The sequence below is a fragment of the Triplophysa dalaica genome, chromosome 2, assembly GCF_015846415.1.
Source record: "Triplophysa dalaica isolate WHDGS20190420 chromosome 2, ASM1584641v1, whole genome shotgun sequence".
In the NCBI taxonomy this organism is placed as follows: Eukaryota; Metazoa; Chordata; class Actinopteri; order Cypriniformes; family Nemacheilidae; genus Triplophysa; species Triplophysa dalaica.
This window is the reverse complement of record NC_079543.1, coordinates 5012975-5029288: the sequence shown is the minus strand read 5'-3', so window position 1 is coordinate 5029288 and position 16314 is coordinate 5012975. Positions and strand designations below refer to the sequence as shown.

The 16314-nt window shown below is 37.6% G+C and overlaps 1 protein-coding gene across 7 annotated transcripts in view; it reads right to left on the bottom strand.

Annotated features, from left to right (window-relative positions):
* The window catches only part of mcf2la (mcf.2 cell line derived transforming sequence-like a), a 55335-nt gene that overhangs the window by 20947 nt on the left and 18074 nt on the right, over nucleotides 1-16314 (bottom strand). For all 7 annotated transcript variants that reach the window (XM_056771685.1, XM_056771697.1, XM_056771691.1 and 4 more), the window contains exons 2-4: nucleotides 8450-8533; nucleotides 5538-5652; nucleotides 3076-3166 (exon numbers count right to left, since the gene is read on the bottom strand). In XM_056771685.1, the coding sequence (XP_056627663.1) occupies nucleotides 3076-3166; nucleotides 5538-5652; nucleotides 8450-8533 (290 nt within the window). The remainder of the gene's footprint in view (nucleotides 1-3075; nucleotides 3167-5537; nucleotides 5653-8449; nucleotides 8534-16314) is intronic.

Sequence of the window (16314 nt, the reverse complement as noted above, 5' to 3'; positions counted from 1 at the left end):
TTAACAACCTCCCCTGAGACACAGAAGAGCCCTGACGAAAGACGGCCGTCCCTTCTTTCAAATGACAAAGAAATAAAATGTTTAGTGCCAGTTAACAGAAGCTTCAACCACAGCTGGCAGGCCTGCAGACAGTCTCTTCAGAATTTATTTATGTGGCATCGAGGAACAATTTGCCAATGTATATTGCACTTCCAGCACTTAACCAGACCCTCTAATGCAATATTCATGCCGATGAAAATGTGGCAAACAATCATGTGATATTAATATGCATAAAAATAAATAGAAATGATGTTTGTTTGTGTGGCATGAAAGAGATCATTGGTCACGCATTACATATATTACAGTGACAGTGCAATTCAGCAACACCGGAGATGTTTAGCCGTGTCTACTTAGCATACATTAGCGTACATTACAATTTCCTAAATTGAATTGGGCCGTTCAGGGACCGGTTCCACCAGACTTTCTTCTAAGGGTTTCTTTGTTCATTGGCGAAAGCACAAAGTCTGTACGATCTACATGCAATTAAAGTAATAGTTCATCCAAAAATGTAAAATCTGTCATCATTTACTCATCCTCGGGTTGTTTTAAACCTGTATACATTTCTTTGTTCAAATGAACACAGAGAAAGATATTTGGAAGAATGTTAGCCATTTTCAGTTCGGGACATCATCAACTACCATAGTAGGAAGAAAATACTGTATTTTTTATTCTGTTGAAAACATAATGAGATATTTTGATGAATTTAGGAAAAAAAAGAGTTCTCGGGCACCTTCTTCATTCTTCTATGGTGGTCAAAGATGTCTCTGAACTGAAAACTGCTAACATTCTTCCAAATATCTTTCTCTGTGTTCAATGGAACAAAGTAATTTATACAGGTATGATATTACATAAGGCTGAGTTAATGATGAAAGAACTTTTTGATCCCTTTAATACCATCACCTATAATAACAAAAACAATAATGAGAGGGGAAATGTTGGACTATGTGATATGTTAAAGGAAATTATGATGAAATTTAACGGAGTGCAATTAGGACAAATGAAACTCATTAAGAACATCATTAACCATCCTAATATTGTGCATTAAACAAAAAACAGAAATATTCAGCTTATAAAAAATACACTAAATTATCTTTGTTGAAACAGCAGGAAACTATGGTTGCTGTGGAAAATGTTATTAATTCATAAGTATGCACTATGTATTTGTTTTGTTTTTTATTTCAGGCACGTGTTGGAAAATCTCCTCTGGCCGTCGCACACCAGCTGCATCGCTGCTAAGCATTACCAATCAGCCATATGTACTGTGACGGAGAGGGGGGAGAGAATGATTTACACGCTTGTGCGTGTGTGTAAGACAGTATAACTGTGAACCTCTTTTTTCAAGCTAAAGTCAGTTTGAAAAAACACTCACTCATCAAAACACAAACAGAGAATGTAAAGAAAAGCACTGTACAGATAATGGTTCTGAAGAGCTGAAATACGTTTTTGATGGAATGTGTTAATATTAATATGTTTCATGAGTCTACACTAAAGACTGATCAACAACATTATTAAATATGAAATGCATGTTGATAATTATAATAACTCATACTGCAATCACATTGTTAACATAGAGTCTAATGTGTGGTGTAACCTCTGAATATATTTTAAGTTTAGATTTATGGTCTATGCCTTCGATATAAGATTATCATGGTTGCATTGATGCAATTTTGGGCTGGTTTGGGTGATTAAGCAAAAAGCAAAGTTAACAAACATTGGACATGATCACGCTCATCATCTACATAATAGGCTATCACAAAGGCTCCTAAAACTAATAAAATAGCACAAACGAAACCCTTTCCCATTTAAAAGTTCAAGTTTCTCACCTACGACATTTCTGCAGATGAAACCATAGTGGCCGTAGTGCAGTTGAAATAATCTTTTTATCATTAAATGACACTGCAATTGCCACCAACCACCATCATCTGAATAGACTGAAAGCACCTAGAAAAATGATTCAAACGCCTATGATTCTTCAACTCACACACTGAACAATCTCACAATTCTATATGTTTCCTTGATATAAGATATCGGCACTAGAAACAGGTACAGCTCTTAAAACCATATATAAAACAATATAAATTATTCCTGCATCTACCAGGACAATGAAATTATCTCTCTGTCTGTCATAGTGCTTGTGAGAGCTGAACCCAATCACAGATTGTTAATCTGATTAGCCTAGTAACCTCTCCCCTACTGACCATCATACACAACACACTCACAGCCTCGAGACACCACCTGTGCTCATCACACCTGCTGACATTAGGCTTTATCAGTGCTACATTACAGAAGCACTGACGAAATCCTCATTAACACTCATGGCATCATAATAACAATGGGAGATGAGATCTGTTTGGGAACTGACATTCTTCCAAATATCTCCCTTTGTTTTATACAGGTTTGGAACAACCTAAGGGTGAATAAATGATGACAGAATCTTCCTTTTTGGGTGAACTATCCCTTTAAATATTTACAGTTTCTATGAAAAGATGCGAGATACTTTTTTTAGATGCCGCTAACTTGGAATTAATTTTGTCTTTAAATACTCTCTAAAAACATTTTCAAAATAAATGAAACAAAAAATGTTAAGTCAAATTTCTGCACTGCATAATTGTTCAATATAGACTTAAGATAATATAGAAATTAAGCTAATGTTCCAACCATAACAAACTATTGAAGGTATATTCAGTAAAAACATTATATCATATGCAACTTTGCGTGTCAAGTGCTTTACTGTATAGTGTTGTATAATGAGTTTATCCCAAGACAAAAATACTGACCAAGAAAATGTTTTTTATGCATTGTAGCCTAAGGCACATGCCTGTCAGCTCATGTTCTCATAACACACATGGGTACACACACCCATAGAAACACACACACACACGGTCAGTGAATATTCACAGAAACATTCAGATTTAATGTTGCATTGCTTGCTTGTAATGAATACAATGTTATGCATCACAATCTACACACATTTCCAGCGCATCCACAACCAGCATGTTTTTTTTTCTTCCCTCCAACATACACACACAGACTCACCGCAATCCGCAGCAGCGTCCCCTTCACTGACGCCCATTTGTCTTGCCGGCGGTCAATGACCAGGATGAAGCCGACCCCCGTCGAGCTGAGACTGAAAATCAGAGAAACATCACTGTATCACACTCGTATCTCCAAAAATGATAAAAACTGAGATGGAATCATTGCGAGCTCTCAAAAGCTCCCCCGCATCATCAGTTCTCCATCAACCATCTGCATCATTCAGAGATGTCGCCAAAAAAAATAACATGCAATCCTTAAAAAGGCATCTGCATTCCAACAGCTCAAAATGCATCTTCAAACAGAAACACCTACGTTGGAGAGTATAAGCCCAGTACGCGACCGTGGCAACGTAGCGCAGAGATGCTGAGCTGGTTGCTACGTCCATCACCGTGGAGAAGGACTGCTTTCCACAGCACCAGTATCCGAAGGCTGCTTTCTGGTTACCACGGCAGCTGGAAATCCACTGGATAGAACCCAGACCTTTATAATACCCCCCTACTCCTTTTTTTCGGCGCACCCACAGATAGTTTCCCCGATTTTATATCCCCTTCAGCGTACCTCTGCTTCCAATCTCTCTGTTTTTGGTTCCATTTGAATGAGTGCCACACCGTAAGCACAGACCGTGAAAGCAGCTTCAATCCACCTCCCCTTTAAAAAGCCTCCAATCAAGTACCATCAGGTGCTCCCCCTCAGCCTATCAGAGCAGTGAACCCTCACAGATTGTGGAATGTGGGCGGGAGAGAGGTGTTGATTGATCGTGAAAGCTCCGCCTTCCAAAAACTGGCACTGCAGATAGCGGCAAAGCAAATGTGGCGCCATTACAGTGACACACAGATTGTGCGTTTCTTTCTCTTTTCACCCACCCTTGCTTGTTCTCTCCACTAAAATATTCACAAATCTCTCTCTTCCCCCCCACCCCCCGTGTACCCTCTCTGCCTCAAGCTGTTTTTTTCTGGAGCGTTTTTTATTTTCTCACAATAAAAAGGTGGTGAAAAGGAAGGGGAGAGATGTCGGGGGTCTTATCTGCCGGTGGAGCCCTGATGCAGTTCTGTACCGACACAATGACTGATGACCTTGAGCGTGCGCCAGTAATAAAGATGATAAACCCAATTAAAATCATGGCTTTAATTATAACCCTCCATTCAAAGACTGTGGCGGTCTGACGTCTTGTTGCCTCAATGATTTATTTCCACATTGGCTATTACTGTTTTTAATAAATTTTCTGTGTTGTCTGGTTTTGTGACAAGAGTTTTTTTAGATAGCTGAGTGGTATTTGGCTTTGTGGGAACAATGACGTGTATTATTCTTACAGATCACATGAACTTTCATGATAAAACTGACCCCAGGATACTTGGATTTATATTGAGACATGACTAAATATTTCTCAAATAAAAAAAACACCTTGCAGTTTTTTTCTGAACCTTTACAAAAAAAGTAAGAACATGTATTCTACTTAAATACAAACCTTCATGCTTTACAAGCGGTAAACATTATTATATAACACTATGTATAACAAAATTATATGTTCCAAATAATTTTTATTTATTTATAGTAGGAAAGAAATTGAAAGGTTTCATAACATTCAGCACTTTACATCTGGAGGATTGACCTCTAAACCTGTCTGGTTTACACTCGAGGACTCATCTACCAAACCAGAACCAAATTAAAACCCCGTCATCCATTTCAGCATACACACATCCGTCCAATTACTCAATCTCCATCTCTCGCTTTTCTCATGGGAATAATGGAAAAGAGGGGGAGAGAGAATCAGAATCCCTCTTTCATTAAAATATTAACACTGCGGCTTAAATTACTCACTTGATAAAGAAATGGGAAAACGCACCACTGAATTTTTAGGGTTTTATTATTCCAGAAGTGATACTGGCCCATATGCAAATGCTTGACGTGTGTTAAACGCTGATATGAGGTCAACTCTATTTTCCACATAATATTGTGAACTCGAATGAACCACAAACTTGCATATGTAAAGCAGGGGACATTAATATGACCAGATCACCTTGTTAACCGTGTACAAGTAATAATTAGGCATTTTAATTTAATTTGCATAATGAATATTAATGAAGTAGCAGTCTACAGTCATCTCATTGAATTTCCAAATGCATGCTGCATTACAACAGGATTATGTTAGAGCGGCCTCTACTGGTCAGGTCGAGAATTACATATTAAAATTATAAATATAAACAGGATTATGATCTACTAGATTGAAAATATAATATGGTTTAAAAATATATGTAATTTTTGTCTATATATTCATTTTATGATACACAGAATGAAAACATTTTTTAAAATAAATTACATTTTTCAATATAAAAAATGTAAAGTCCTGGTGAAACAGTGCCACATTTGATGCGTTATTCAACGTTCTCAAATTTTTTTTACTCTAAAAATGTTCTGCCATTTCCAAAATATGTAAGAACAGTCCATGCACCCAATTTCCTCACCTGGGAACGCTGGTAAGGTACGTCAGCACGTTGTGGAACTCTTCCTCCTCCAGCTCGCCAAACGCTGGGTACTCTGGGAAGGTGATGATGGGACTGCCATTCTGTCCTCGACCACCTGGACACATGCATGTTTTTCAAAAAGCAGCTGTTAGCAATCCTGATATGCATACGGTGCTTTATTCCGCCAGATCTTCTAGCAATCCCTCTAAATTATTTACAATGCAATAAACAATATATAATATGAAATGTATATATATGTATTAAACCCCAAATTTTCTATAACCAGTCACAATCCACCGATACACAGCCAAAGTGATGTCAGCTTTTAAAAATTTATACATCACAAAAAAATTTCTGCATTTAAAAAGTGTCCAATACCCACAAGAGGGCACCTCAACGTGTTGATGGCACACAGAGAATGTTTGATTTGCTGAATTACACAAGGACAGGTCAAACATAGAAGATGCAATGTGAATTCAACCACGAAACCTCCAAACTTCTTTTCTCATCACCAACCTTTGCCAAACAAATAGACATTATACCATTAGAATGACAAATGAAAGCTTCATTGGAAGTGTAAGTGTGTTTGGTGCAGTGTGTGTTTTGGCAAGAGGTCATGTGATCATCGTTGTGCTTTCAGCAGTTACACTTTGTGATTAATAGAGCAGAATGGATCAACTGAGGAGGACAATTATATTAACACCTACAGTATAACCAACACACACATACATGTGCACACAAATACACACATAAGGTGAAGAGGACACAGATGTTGCATTTTTTTATTTATAAGTAAAGCAAAACCGATTGCTTATGTGCACATGAGAATGAGACCCGGCAAAATATTAAGATTTACAAACTAAAATACACAACAATTAAAAGAACAGAATAATGTGTGAATAATACTGTGCAAATGTTTTGTGTTATTTTTGTGTGTTATTGTGGTGACTACTGTACATCTCCTTTGCCTTCATCTTAACAGGTTTTCATAAAACACTTATCATCTGCCATTGGTAAACCAAACAGTTAGTCCCGCCTCAAACTCACGCCATCGGTCAAGGCAACATCATTGTAATGGGATGCTTTATCAAACAGAGGAACGTTTGTAACGCGTCACAAATCCTAAAGTGTGAAAACTTTTTGGGAGAAATCAACCTACTATGAATTAACTTGGAAAAGGAGGCTTTATTCTATCTTTTTAACACACATGACACTTGGTTAAAGGGATACTTTCTCCAAAAATTAAAATTCTGTCATCCTTAACTCGCCCTCATAGATTGCCACAAACCTGTTTTAATTTGTATGTTTTGCTGAACACACAAAGAAATTTGGAAGATGTCACATCACCCACCATTCACTGCCATAGTAGGGAAAATAAATACTACTATACGATTCATTGGGGGTTGAGATATGACAATGTTCCACATATCTTCCTGTGTGTTTAGCAGAACAATGATGACAGTAAATACTGAGAGAATTTTTTTATTTGGTGAACTATCCCTTTAAATATCAGTTGTTATCTAATGCAATGTCATTCGTACGATTTTAAGAGTAACTTTGGTGTACTTACCTTAATATAAAAACAGAAACAGACCTGAACAGACATGACCTGAAACTGAGTTTCGAAAGAACTTTGCGCACTTGCGACTTCGTTTTTGTGCGATTACATCAGATACACAAACACACCCTACAGTATATGATAATGATAATATCAGACGGAGCCTTCTGCAGCCGTCTGGAAAGGGAACAAAGATAAAAAATGCAATGAGGAAATAAAGAAGAAACAAACAGACGGACTGGTCTAGTTCTGGAGGTCTGTCATTAAACTGACGCCGGACACCAGATGGATATTTTTACCATGAGATTTTCAGAACGGCACCAGGAAAGTGAAGTGCATGAAACATATAGGGGTAACTATAGTAACCGCGGTGACCATAGTAACCACAGCCTTTAAATACAGTACTGTTATTAACAGCACATTAAAAATGAAAAGGCACAACCAAACCCTCGAACACAGAGACCAAAAACAGACGAAACCTCTCTCTCTCTCTCTCTCTCTCTCTCTCAGAGATGACTTTGTACAGTAAAACAGAACACAAAACTTTGTTAAGCATTATTTAAAAAATCACTTAAACAATTGTTAATATGCAAAGTTATAAAAAAAATCTAAAATGCACAAACAAAAAGTTGCAATTGCGTGCTCTTCCTCCAATGTTGTTGTGAACGTTTCATTGCATGAATAATGCACGAGTTTAGAATCAGGTTTGTGAATATTCAGAGATTCTCTCGTGCTCGTAGACTTGAAACAAGAAAGCGTGAGAGCCTCGTCGAAAATCTGAGCTTCCATCTAAGCCTCTTAACCTCTATTAAACCCCCAATCGGCCTGTCAAACAAACATCCGGGTAAAGCACATCATCCGGCGACTGCTGTCAAGCGCAGCATCATGGCAACACTGAATTATTAACAGGCTTCCTCCAGTCAGGCATCATCCCGGGCAACCTGAGCCGGGTCCTAACTGGGTTATTTACGGGGACCGGAGAGAGTTGTGTAGTAGGCGTCTATGCAAGCATGCATATCTGTGGATGTGAATGACTTTTGTTCCATCGGTCATTGACGTAGTGAAAGCAGACATTTATAAATAATAATCGCTGCTGGGTGTTTGACCGTCGGCTCACATGTCAAACAGCACCCCAAACACGTTAAACTCATTATATTGTTATACACTATCCTAAATGTGGGATATAATTTTTTCCATACACTAGACCTTGTGCTTGCTTGAATAAATGAGTAAATGTGAAACGGTAACACACATCTCGACGGTAGACTGTGTAAGGAGTGACAATATGTATGAATGGGTTCATGGGGGTCTTTAGTGGCAAAGGATTGTGGGATTGACAGTAAAGCAGACTCACCTGACAGGAAGGCGAACTGTTTCCTGAGATCAGGGCTGATGTCTGCAGCGCACAGAGGACTACTCTCCTGCAGCATAATCTCATCTAAAACACACACACAAAAAAGAGAGACCAAGTTAGTATTCAGCACAATATATTTCCTATGAAGATAGAAGAAAAATTTGTACTGATATACATCTCCACAAACACACAGTTTTATACACACAGTCAGATGCCAGAATCCCACATCACGTTCTTAATCCGGTTAAGTTTCTGGATTACAGTACAGATGGTTTTGTCCAGTGTCGCTACAGTAGGTGCAGCGAGAGCATGCTACACTCTTAGCTGTGACTATTTATGATAAAGTCTAACCAAATTACTTCATTAAATAAGCACTTAATACATTTAAGTCACATTTTCTTTCAAAAAATCAGTTTGTTACAAATGTATTCTGTATTATTTTGTGTGTTTGTTGTGAACGGTGATATTGATATATGCTTGTTAATACATCTTTTTTTTCTTTAGTTTTTTGGGAATTGTATATTTTTATACAGATTTTATTTACTTTCGTTTTCTGCCTTACTGTCTCTGTCTTCTTTGCTTCTGATGATAAAACAACACAACAACGGTTGTGTTAATAACAACACATTCTGTTCCCAAGTAACACATTTCTGTCTCTAGTTAAGGACGTGTCATTTTGTGTCACTTTTAACCTTGTTTTGTGCCTTTTATCTAACACACAATCAACCAAGATCACACGGAGTTAAAACTACAAATAATGTGTTACTTAAATTCCACATATTTTCAATAAAAATTCTATAAAATAAAAAAAGGCTTTAGAGAGCAATAAACAATATGATTTTCTCTGTGCATCAGGAGATGATGGATTAATATAAGCAGCTTTGGAGGCTCTACATCACCGCTGGTGAGGTGAGATCCTTCTTTCTCAGAATCTGACTATAGATCTGTAGATGTGACATTTTAATCGGATGTTTTGTCATGGAGTGGGTCAGACTCTAAACACGTAGCTAGTATGACTAAAGTCAAAAATAGGCACACGGCCGCACAAATCTGTTAACGTATTCATCCTGACTTCCAACTGGCAAGGTGCCTATCAGTAAAGACTGAACTCATTGGACAGAAGTTAAAAACACACCCACACTTTATCCAGACACTTTCCTGCTGTTACTGAAACCTATTGAAATCTCTTAAAGGGACAGTTCACCCCAAAATGAATATTTGAAAATGAAACGTTTCCTCCGGAGAACACTAAAGAAGATATTTTGAAGAACCCTAATTGATTTCAATTATATGGATGCAAAACCACAGAGACATTTCTCAAAATATCTTCATTTTGTGATCCACAGAAGAAAGTGTCAACGCTTATGAAACGTTTGATATAATACCCATTCTGTGTAAATTTTACGACAGATGTTTTTCCTTGGGGTCTGTATTTGTCTGATTTGATTACTCATGAACGAGGGTAAGACTGACGTCAATATGCAATATTGCAGCTCTTGATGTCAAAACTAACATTACCATCAAAAACCGGGATGACTTGTACATCATCTGCAAAAATTGGCATGTTAATTTAATCTACTCACCCAGGAAACATCACACAGGAGGCTCTTGTTTGAAAAGCAAAAGAAAATGGCTTTTTGATGCCCGCCGGACGGTGACGCAATACTCACAACAGCGTTACAGAAAAAACAATCCAGCCTATCACCCTGTTATTAAGTTTCAATTATGTGGAGTTCAATAACATTGTTTGTACTCTGTAAATAAAGCCCCAACATTCCTCAAAATCTTTAGATTTAGAGTATCAAATACATTTAACAAGAGGAACAAAAACAAGGGAGACTTTCAATGTGAAATCACAGCATTCTCACTGGCGTATACCCTGACATCAGCGATCAGAAGACGGCATCTGGTTTTAACACTGTTTCCAACACCTCAGCGCAGGTGTAGAGAAATCGGTTTATCCTAAATCTACCCTAGTACATAGACAGCTGTTGTGCGTTCTGGTGGTAAAGGTCTTGCTGGACTGATTCCAGAGCAAACCTGCTGTCAACTTTATCAGGTTTAAGATTAAGGTGAGGTCAGGATCATTTGTCCCAGATCAGCGACTAACACGTGACCTCAGAGACCGAGCCTGTGAGGTTCAGCCAACAAATAGACACATTGTGTTGTCCTTAGAAATTCTCATTTCTGACGTTTGTCATTTGTTTTTCTGATCGGACAGTTGTGAAATGTTGGCTTTGCATTGTGATTTTTTTGGCCCTTAAAGTGATACTTCACCCCAAAATGAAAATTCTGTCATCATTTACTCAACTCCGAGTTGTTCAAAATGTGTATAAATTTCTATCTTCTGATGATGAAAGAGAAAGATATTTGGAAGAATTTTTTATTGTGTACATTGTCATTATCTCGCGGTATTCTTCTTGTGACGGATTTTAAATTAGCCGAAGTTCCTCTAAATATATTTAATAATCAAGCCTGCTACAGCCTACTCAACTCTCCAATAAGAAAGTCGTTGTATGCACTACGCAGAAGTCCACCGCTGTCCTAGACGCGTTGGTTTAATTCAAAGATCATATTTTATACATGTTTAATGACAATAATGTTATAGCCTAACAAACAAAATTTTTATTTGTTGATTTTTAATAAATAGACGTTCATTCACATGGGGAAGATTTTAATGCCAATTGGCAAATAAAATGATATAATACATTAACTGCGTAAAATTTTGTGGCATTTATCCTTAAACGTTATAACTTCTTTTTACATAGGCCTTTACACTGACAAAAAATTATTTACTTATGGACATAAGTCATTTGTACATTTGTCAATGAAATAATGAACGATTTAAACATTTAATAAAAGCATGTGTGTTAGCATGTTAAGTCTCCTTATATGGTTCTGTGATTTGCGTTTGGTGGTTAAATGTCTGCAACGGACCTGTTTGTGAGGAGAAACGGTGAATCCAATCCAATTTATTTTTTTAAGACAATGTACCTAGTGGCATTTAGAATATATGTTGCTTATATTGTAGGTACATAAAATCTTCAAATAGTTTAGGTTTCATAGGCAGCAACAGCTCATTGTTAATGCATAACCGTATGTCACGAGGCCACATGCAAGTTGTCCAATAGTTTAGCCACAAAATTAATTTTGTCTAGTAAGTGGCATATCACTGGTAAGTTAAGTGATTTTGAACTGCATGAAGTCCATCAACTTGATTATATGGTAAAGGGGACCACGCCTCTACGCCACTGTGACTACCATTGTAGGAAAAATTCAAATGGTAGTCAAAGGTGCCCTTGAAATGTTTACCTTCCTTAATATTTAGACAAAACAAAAAAAACATACAATCATTTCTTCTATGCTGGTCAATGATCTCCCAATGATGTCCCAGAAATATCAGCTGCTAACATTTTCCAAATATCTTTCTTTGTATTCATAAAAACAAAGACATTCGTACATGTTTGGACAACTTATTGGTGAGTAATTGAAAACTTTTTTTGCTTACTACTCCTTTAAGTGCATGTCACTGAAATATCAACAAAAGCCATTTACAACAACAGAATGTATTTGTAGTTGCTTTGCAATTATATACACAGATATGATGTGAATCATCTATTAACACTTTGTTTTATTTATTGTGTATAGCAGAGCCCGAATACCACATCAACCAATCAGAATCCAGTACTTTAAAATCCTGTATAACAGTCATAAAACATGCATACACTAAGCATTTAGTTCATCAATCTAATAAGGCAAAACAATCCTAATAAAGGAGTGATTTTATTGTATCCCATCACATCACCAAATGTGATTCTTCATTTATTTACCCTAATGCTTTACGCCACATAATAACAGAGTGTTGATGGGAGACACGTTGAGTCCTGTCACTGTCACCTCAGCTGGGCTCGTGAGAAACAAAACCCTCCAGTTTTCCACTGTTTCATTCACCGCCGCATCTCTTGATGTTTAATCAACAAAGCTACAGCACAGAGCCTCCGTTCAACACAAAGCACTCTCGCACACATCCGCAAAACCAAAGCACCAATAGCAAAGCTATAGAAACCGCCCCGGGCCCCACGCCGTCGCCAACAACGCCAACCGCGCGTTCACAAAGCGGCCCAGCGTCGGAGAAACAGGGTGCTGGTATTCAGAAAGAACGGGGGAGGGACGAACGCTCTCATTTTAATGCTGCTCAACGGATAGACGAGTATTCTTTACAGGGCTTTCCATTTTTAATGGCACTCAGATGGGTTGAGCCGTGACCGGTTTCCTCAATGTGATTCAAGCTCTCGCGGTTTGGATAGTGGCCTAAAAGATGCCAGCAAAGCAAGATTCATCTTCCTTTCGGGAAACTTCTTTGTCAAATGCTCTCTTACAGAAGACAAACTGCAAAAGAAACGTCTCACTAAAAGCACTGTTTTTGTTTAGATGCTACAATGTAGCTTGTCATCACTTTTTAAAAAGCATTTTAAAAAAGGAAGTTGAATGTGTTTTTGTTACAACAAAAAAGCAACGATTTGAGACTTTCTGCAACACTAAAGATCCCATTACATTTTCATCAAAGTAACAATAAAGTATGTTATTGACAATCTCAACCGATACAATTTTTGAGGAAAAAGATGGATAAAACATTGTCATTAAATATGAGTTTATCAATAACATCAGTAGTAAGACCGAGTTGGACTATAGATGAAATTTGAATAAATTTACAAGTCACAAAATCCAGCAAATACATTTATTCCCCATTCCTTTTGATACTTATAAACAAATAAACGTAAAAATATCTGACATGTCAGTGCTAATAGCCACATGGTTAGTGCACCGACATGCACTTGCGGCCCGATCAGAGTTCTTTGCCGGTGCCGGTCCCACTCCCCTGTCTCTATCCAATTATTCTCCCGTCTCTTCCTAGCCCCTAAAATGCATCTTAAGAATAATCTGACATAAATCACAGTTTTAGACTGCAGTCCATACAGTATGTCTAAACAATTGTGAACCTACATGAGATCTCACCTCTCCTGGATGTCTGTTTGCTGGTGCAGGAGAACAAGGACAGCATGTTTTCTTTGTGTCGGAGCGTGTGTCCAATGTTTGCATTATTTACAGGAGAATGTTGGCTACAGTGCTTAAAACATCAGTATTACACAGCATCAAGAACACACACAATATTAACATCCAAGGAAAACATGCTCTGTATTTTTCATGTCAGCGCAGGCAGCTCATGTTAAACACACGGTTGAGTTTTTGTTAAAGACCTCTTTGGTTGTATCTTGTCCAGGCCTGTTTGAACTACAAAGAGACCAGCCCGGGTTAAACACACGCCAGCATGTTACAGGCCATTACAGCAACACGGTAAATTGTGTGAGTCATTAACACACACGCAACTGGCATGACATCTTGGTCATGAGAATCAAAGGCACATGTGATTGTCATGATGACTAAATGCTTTACTGTTCATAGAATGCGGTGTAATGGTTTTATTAACATCCTATGAATTTCGAAGAACAATAGTCGAACATGTTAATCAGATGAATTTAGCCAGAGTTTGACACGATTTTCATCTCGTAGGAATTTGTGAACTATGTGGGGGGTTGGAATGCAAGATTCAAGCATTTCGTACCATATACTTTGTCATAGTATTGACAATCAACACTGTCTGAGATGCTTCAAAGGAAAAATAACATGTTATGAACTTTAGCGGCATGTAGCGGTGAGGTTGTGAATTGCAACCAACGGCTCACTCCACCCCTCCCTTTCGAAGCACTACGGTTGCTGACACAGAACTAAGATGTTGTCACGTTTTCGCTTCATTGCTGAATGATATAACGCATTTAAGAAACACACTCTGTAGAGCAGTTTGTCCACTTAGGGCCACTGTAGAAACAACATGGAGAATTCCATGTAAGGGGACCCGCTGTGTATGTAGATAGAAACAGCTCATTCTAAGGTAATAAAAACATTACGCTTCAGTATGTTAGGTCTTTATACACCTCTGAAGACTCTCCATTTTGAAATTTGTTTTAGGATTTATGGAAACGTCTGGAAAACAAAATATATATTTTTTGTGTGCTTTCATTATATAGACAAAACAATGTGAACATTCTGCTAAAAATCTTCTTTTGAGATTGAATAAAGTCATACCGGTTTAAAACAACACAACGATGAGTTAATTGTACTCTTCTAATGACTTTTTGAGTCAGAACATTTAAGTCGGCATGAAATTCAAAATGATGATTCAAATTGTTATACACAGTGGTGAAGTATTTATTATAAATGATTTGTTCGTGCACATCATTATATTTTTAGAATTCCTTTGCACTTATAATCTTTAATCAAAAAACATCAACCTCCTCCCACTCTCGATACGACCACTCATCACTTCTGTTCACGTGGAATGGCCAAGGGTGGGGCTATTATGACTGAAAGATTGCAAACTCGTGTTCAAATCTTAAACCTTTTAACAATCCAATCAGTCGTCGGTGGATGAAATCAAGTCCCGCCCTACATTTTTTTCTCATTTCAGAAGTCGTTTCACTTGGGTTTACGTCACAATACGGAAAAAAAAGACAATCGGGACTTCTGTTTCATGCTGACTTTAACTACAGGGCATGGTTGCTATGGATAACAAGGTAGCAATAGTTGTAAAGCAGCATTAAGATCAAACAGCAGCACTAGACTTCAATTATTGGACAAATACAGTACCATTACACACACTCATGCGCACACACGCACACGTTTTACACAAAGCAGCAAACCGCTCATTATTTCCACATTCATAATGCACAAACAACTTAACAGGTTTTGTCCCAAATGGTTCATTACCAGTGCACATGGTTGAGTGTCATGATGACGCTTTCTTCAGTGTGTGTGTGTGTGTGTGTGTGTGTGTGTGTGTGTGTGTACCCATCACCATATAAATTATAGAATCAGACCAACTGCTGACAAAATGGGCAGCTGTGTGTGCGTTACCAGATAATAACATTTGCTTTTATATCTGTACTTAACAGAATCTCCATCTGCTAAGCTGTAAAAATACCCCAAAAACATACAGGACTGTACCCTCACAGCCCCCCATACCAGAAACAAATGGGTCAGATTCTCAACATTCCAGTGTCCGTCCCTTTAACAATGTCATTGTTGTATATCAGATCACTGTGTGCTTCAAAGTGAACTCACAGAAACGCTGGAGACCACAGAGGTCTTTAAATACTCTCAGAACATTCAGTTGTGAATGACAGTCTTCAATGCAGCGGGTTACAGATGGAGTATGATCACCGGGTATAGTTTTATGGTTTCTATTTTCTCTCTCCCTGGTGATATTTGTGGGTAAAAGGTTTCTGGACATGATGCCCAGTTAAACCACAGCTGTGGGCCACATGAGACGATGACCACACTACACAACAACTCGATCAAAACTGAAGCGAAATCACAGGCAACAGTGCTTTAAGACATACAAGTGGAATTGTGAAGTCAAACAGAAACCACTTACTTTATAAAGTATAATAAAGATGGGCATGGAACTCATCTTGCAACATTTGTGCCAAAACATCAACGATTGCATAAATAGTGTGGGTTTAGAGAAGAAATGTGTGCTATTACTGAAAAAAATGATTGTACAGATCACTTAAACCATTGTATAATGTTTATGTTTTGTTATTAAGTGCTTGGAAGTCTAGTGGACCTATATAATTACTTTTTTGTCAAATCTCTAATTGAAATGTGTGTAAAACTGACTTTTCTTATTTACTATGACCAAATGATTGATGTTGAGTTTGATGCATGTTTTGTTTTCTTCACAAAAGAATAAAAAAAAAAAAGTTTACTCGATAAATGCAATTAACTAATTCATTTTCCAGTTTTAA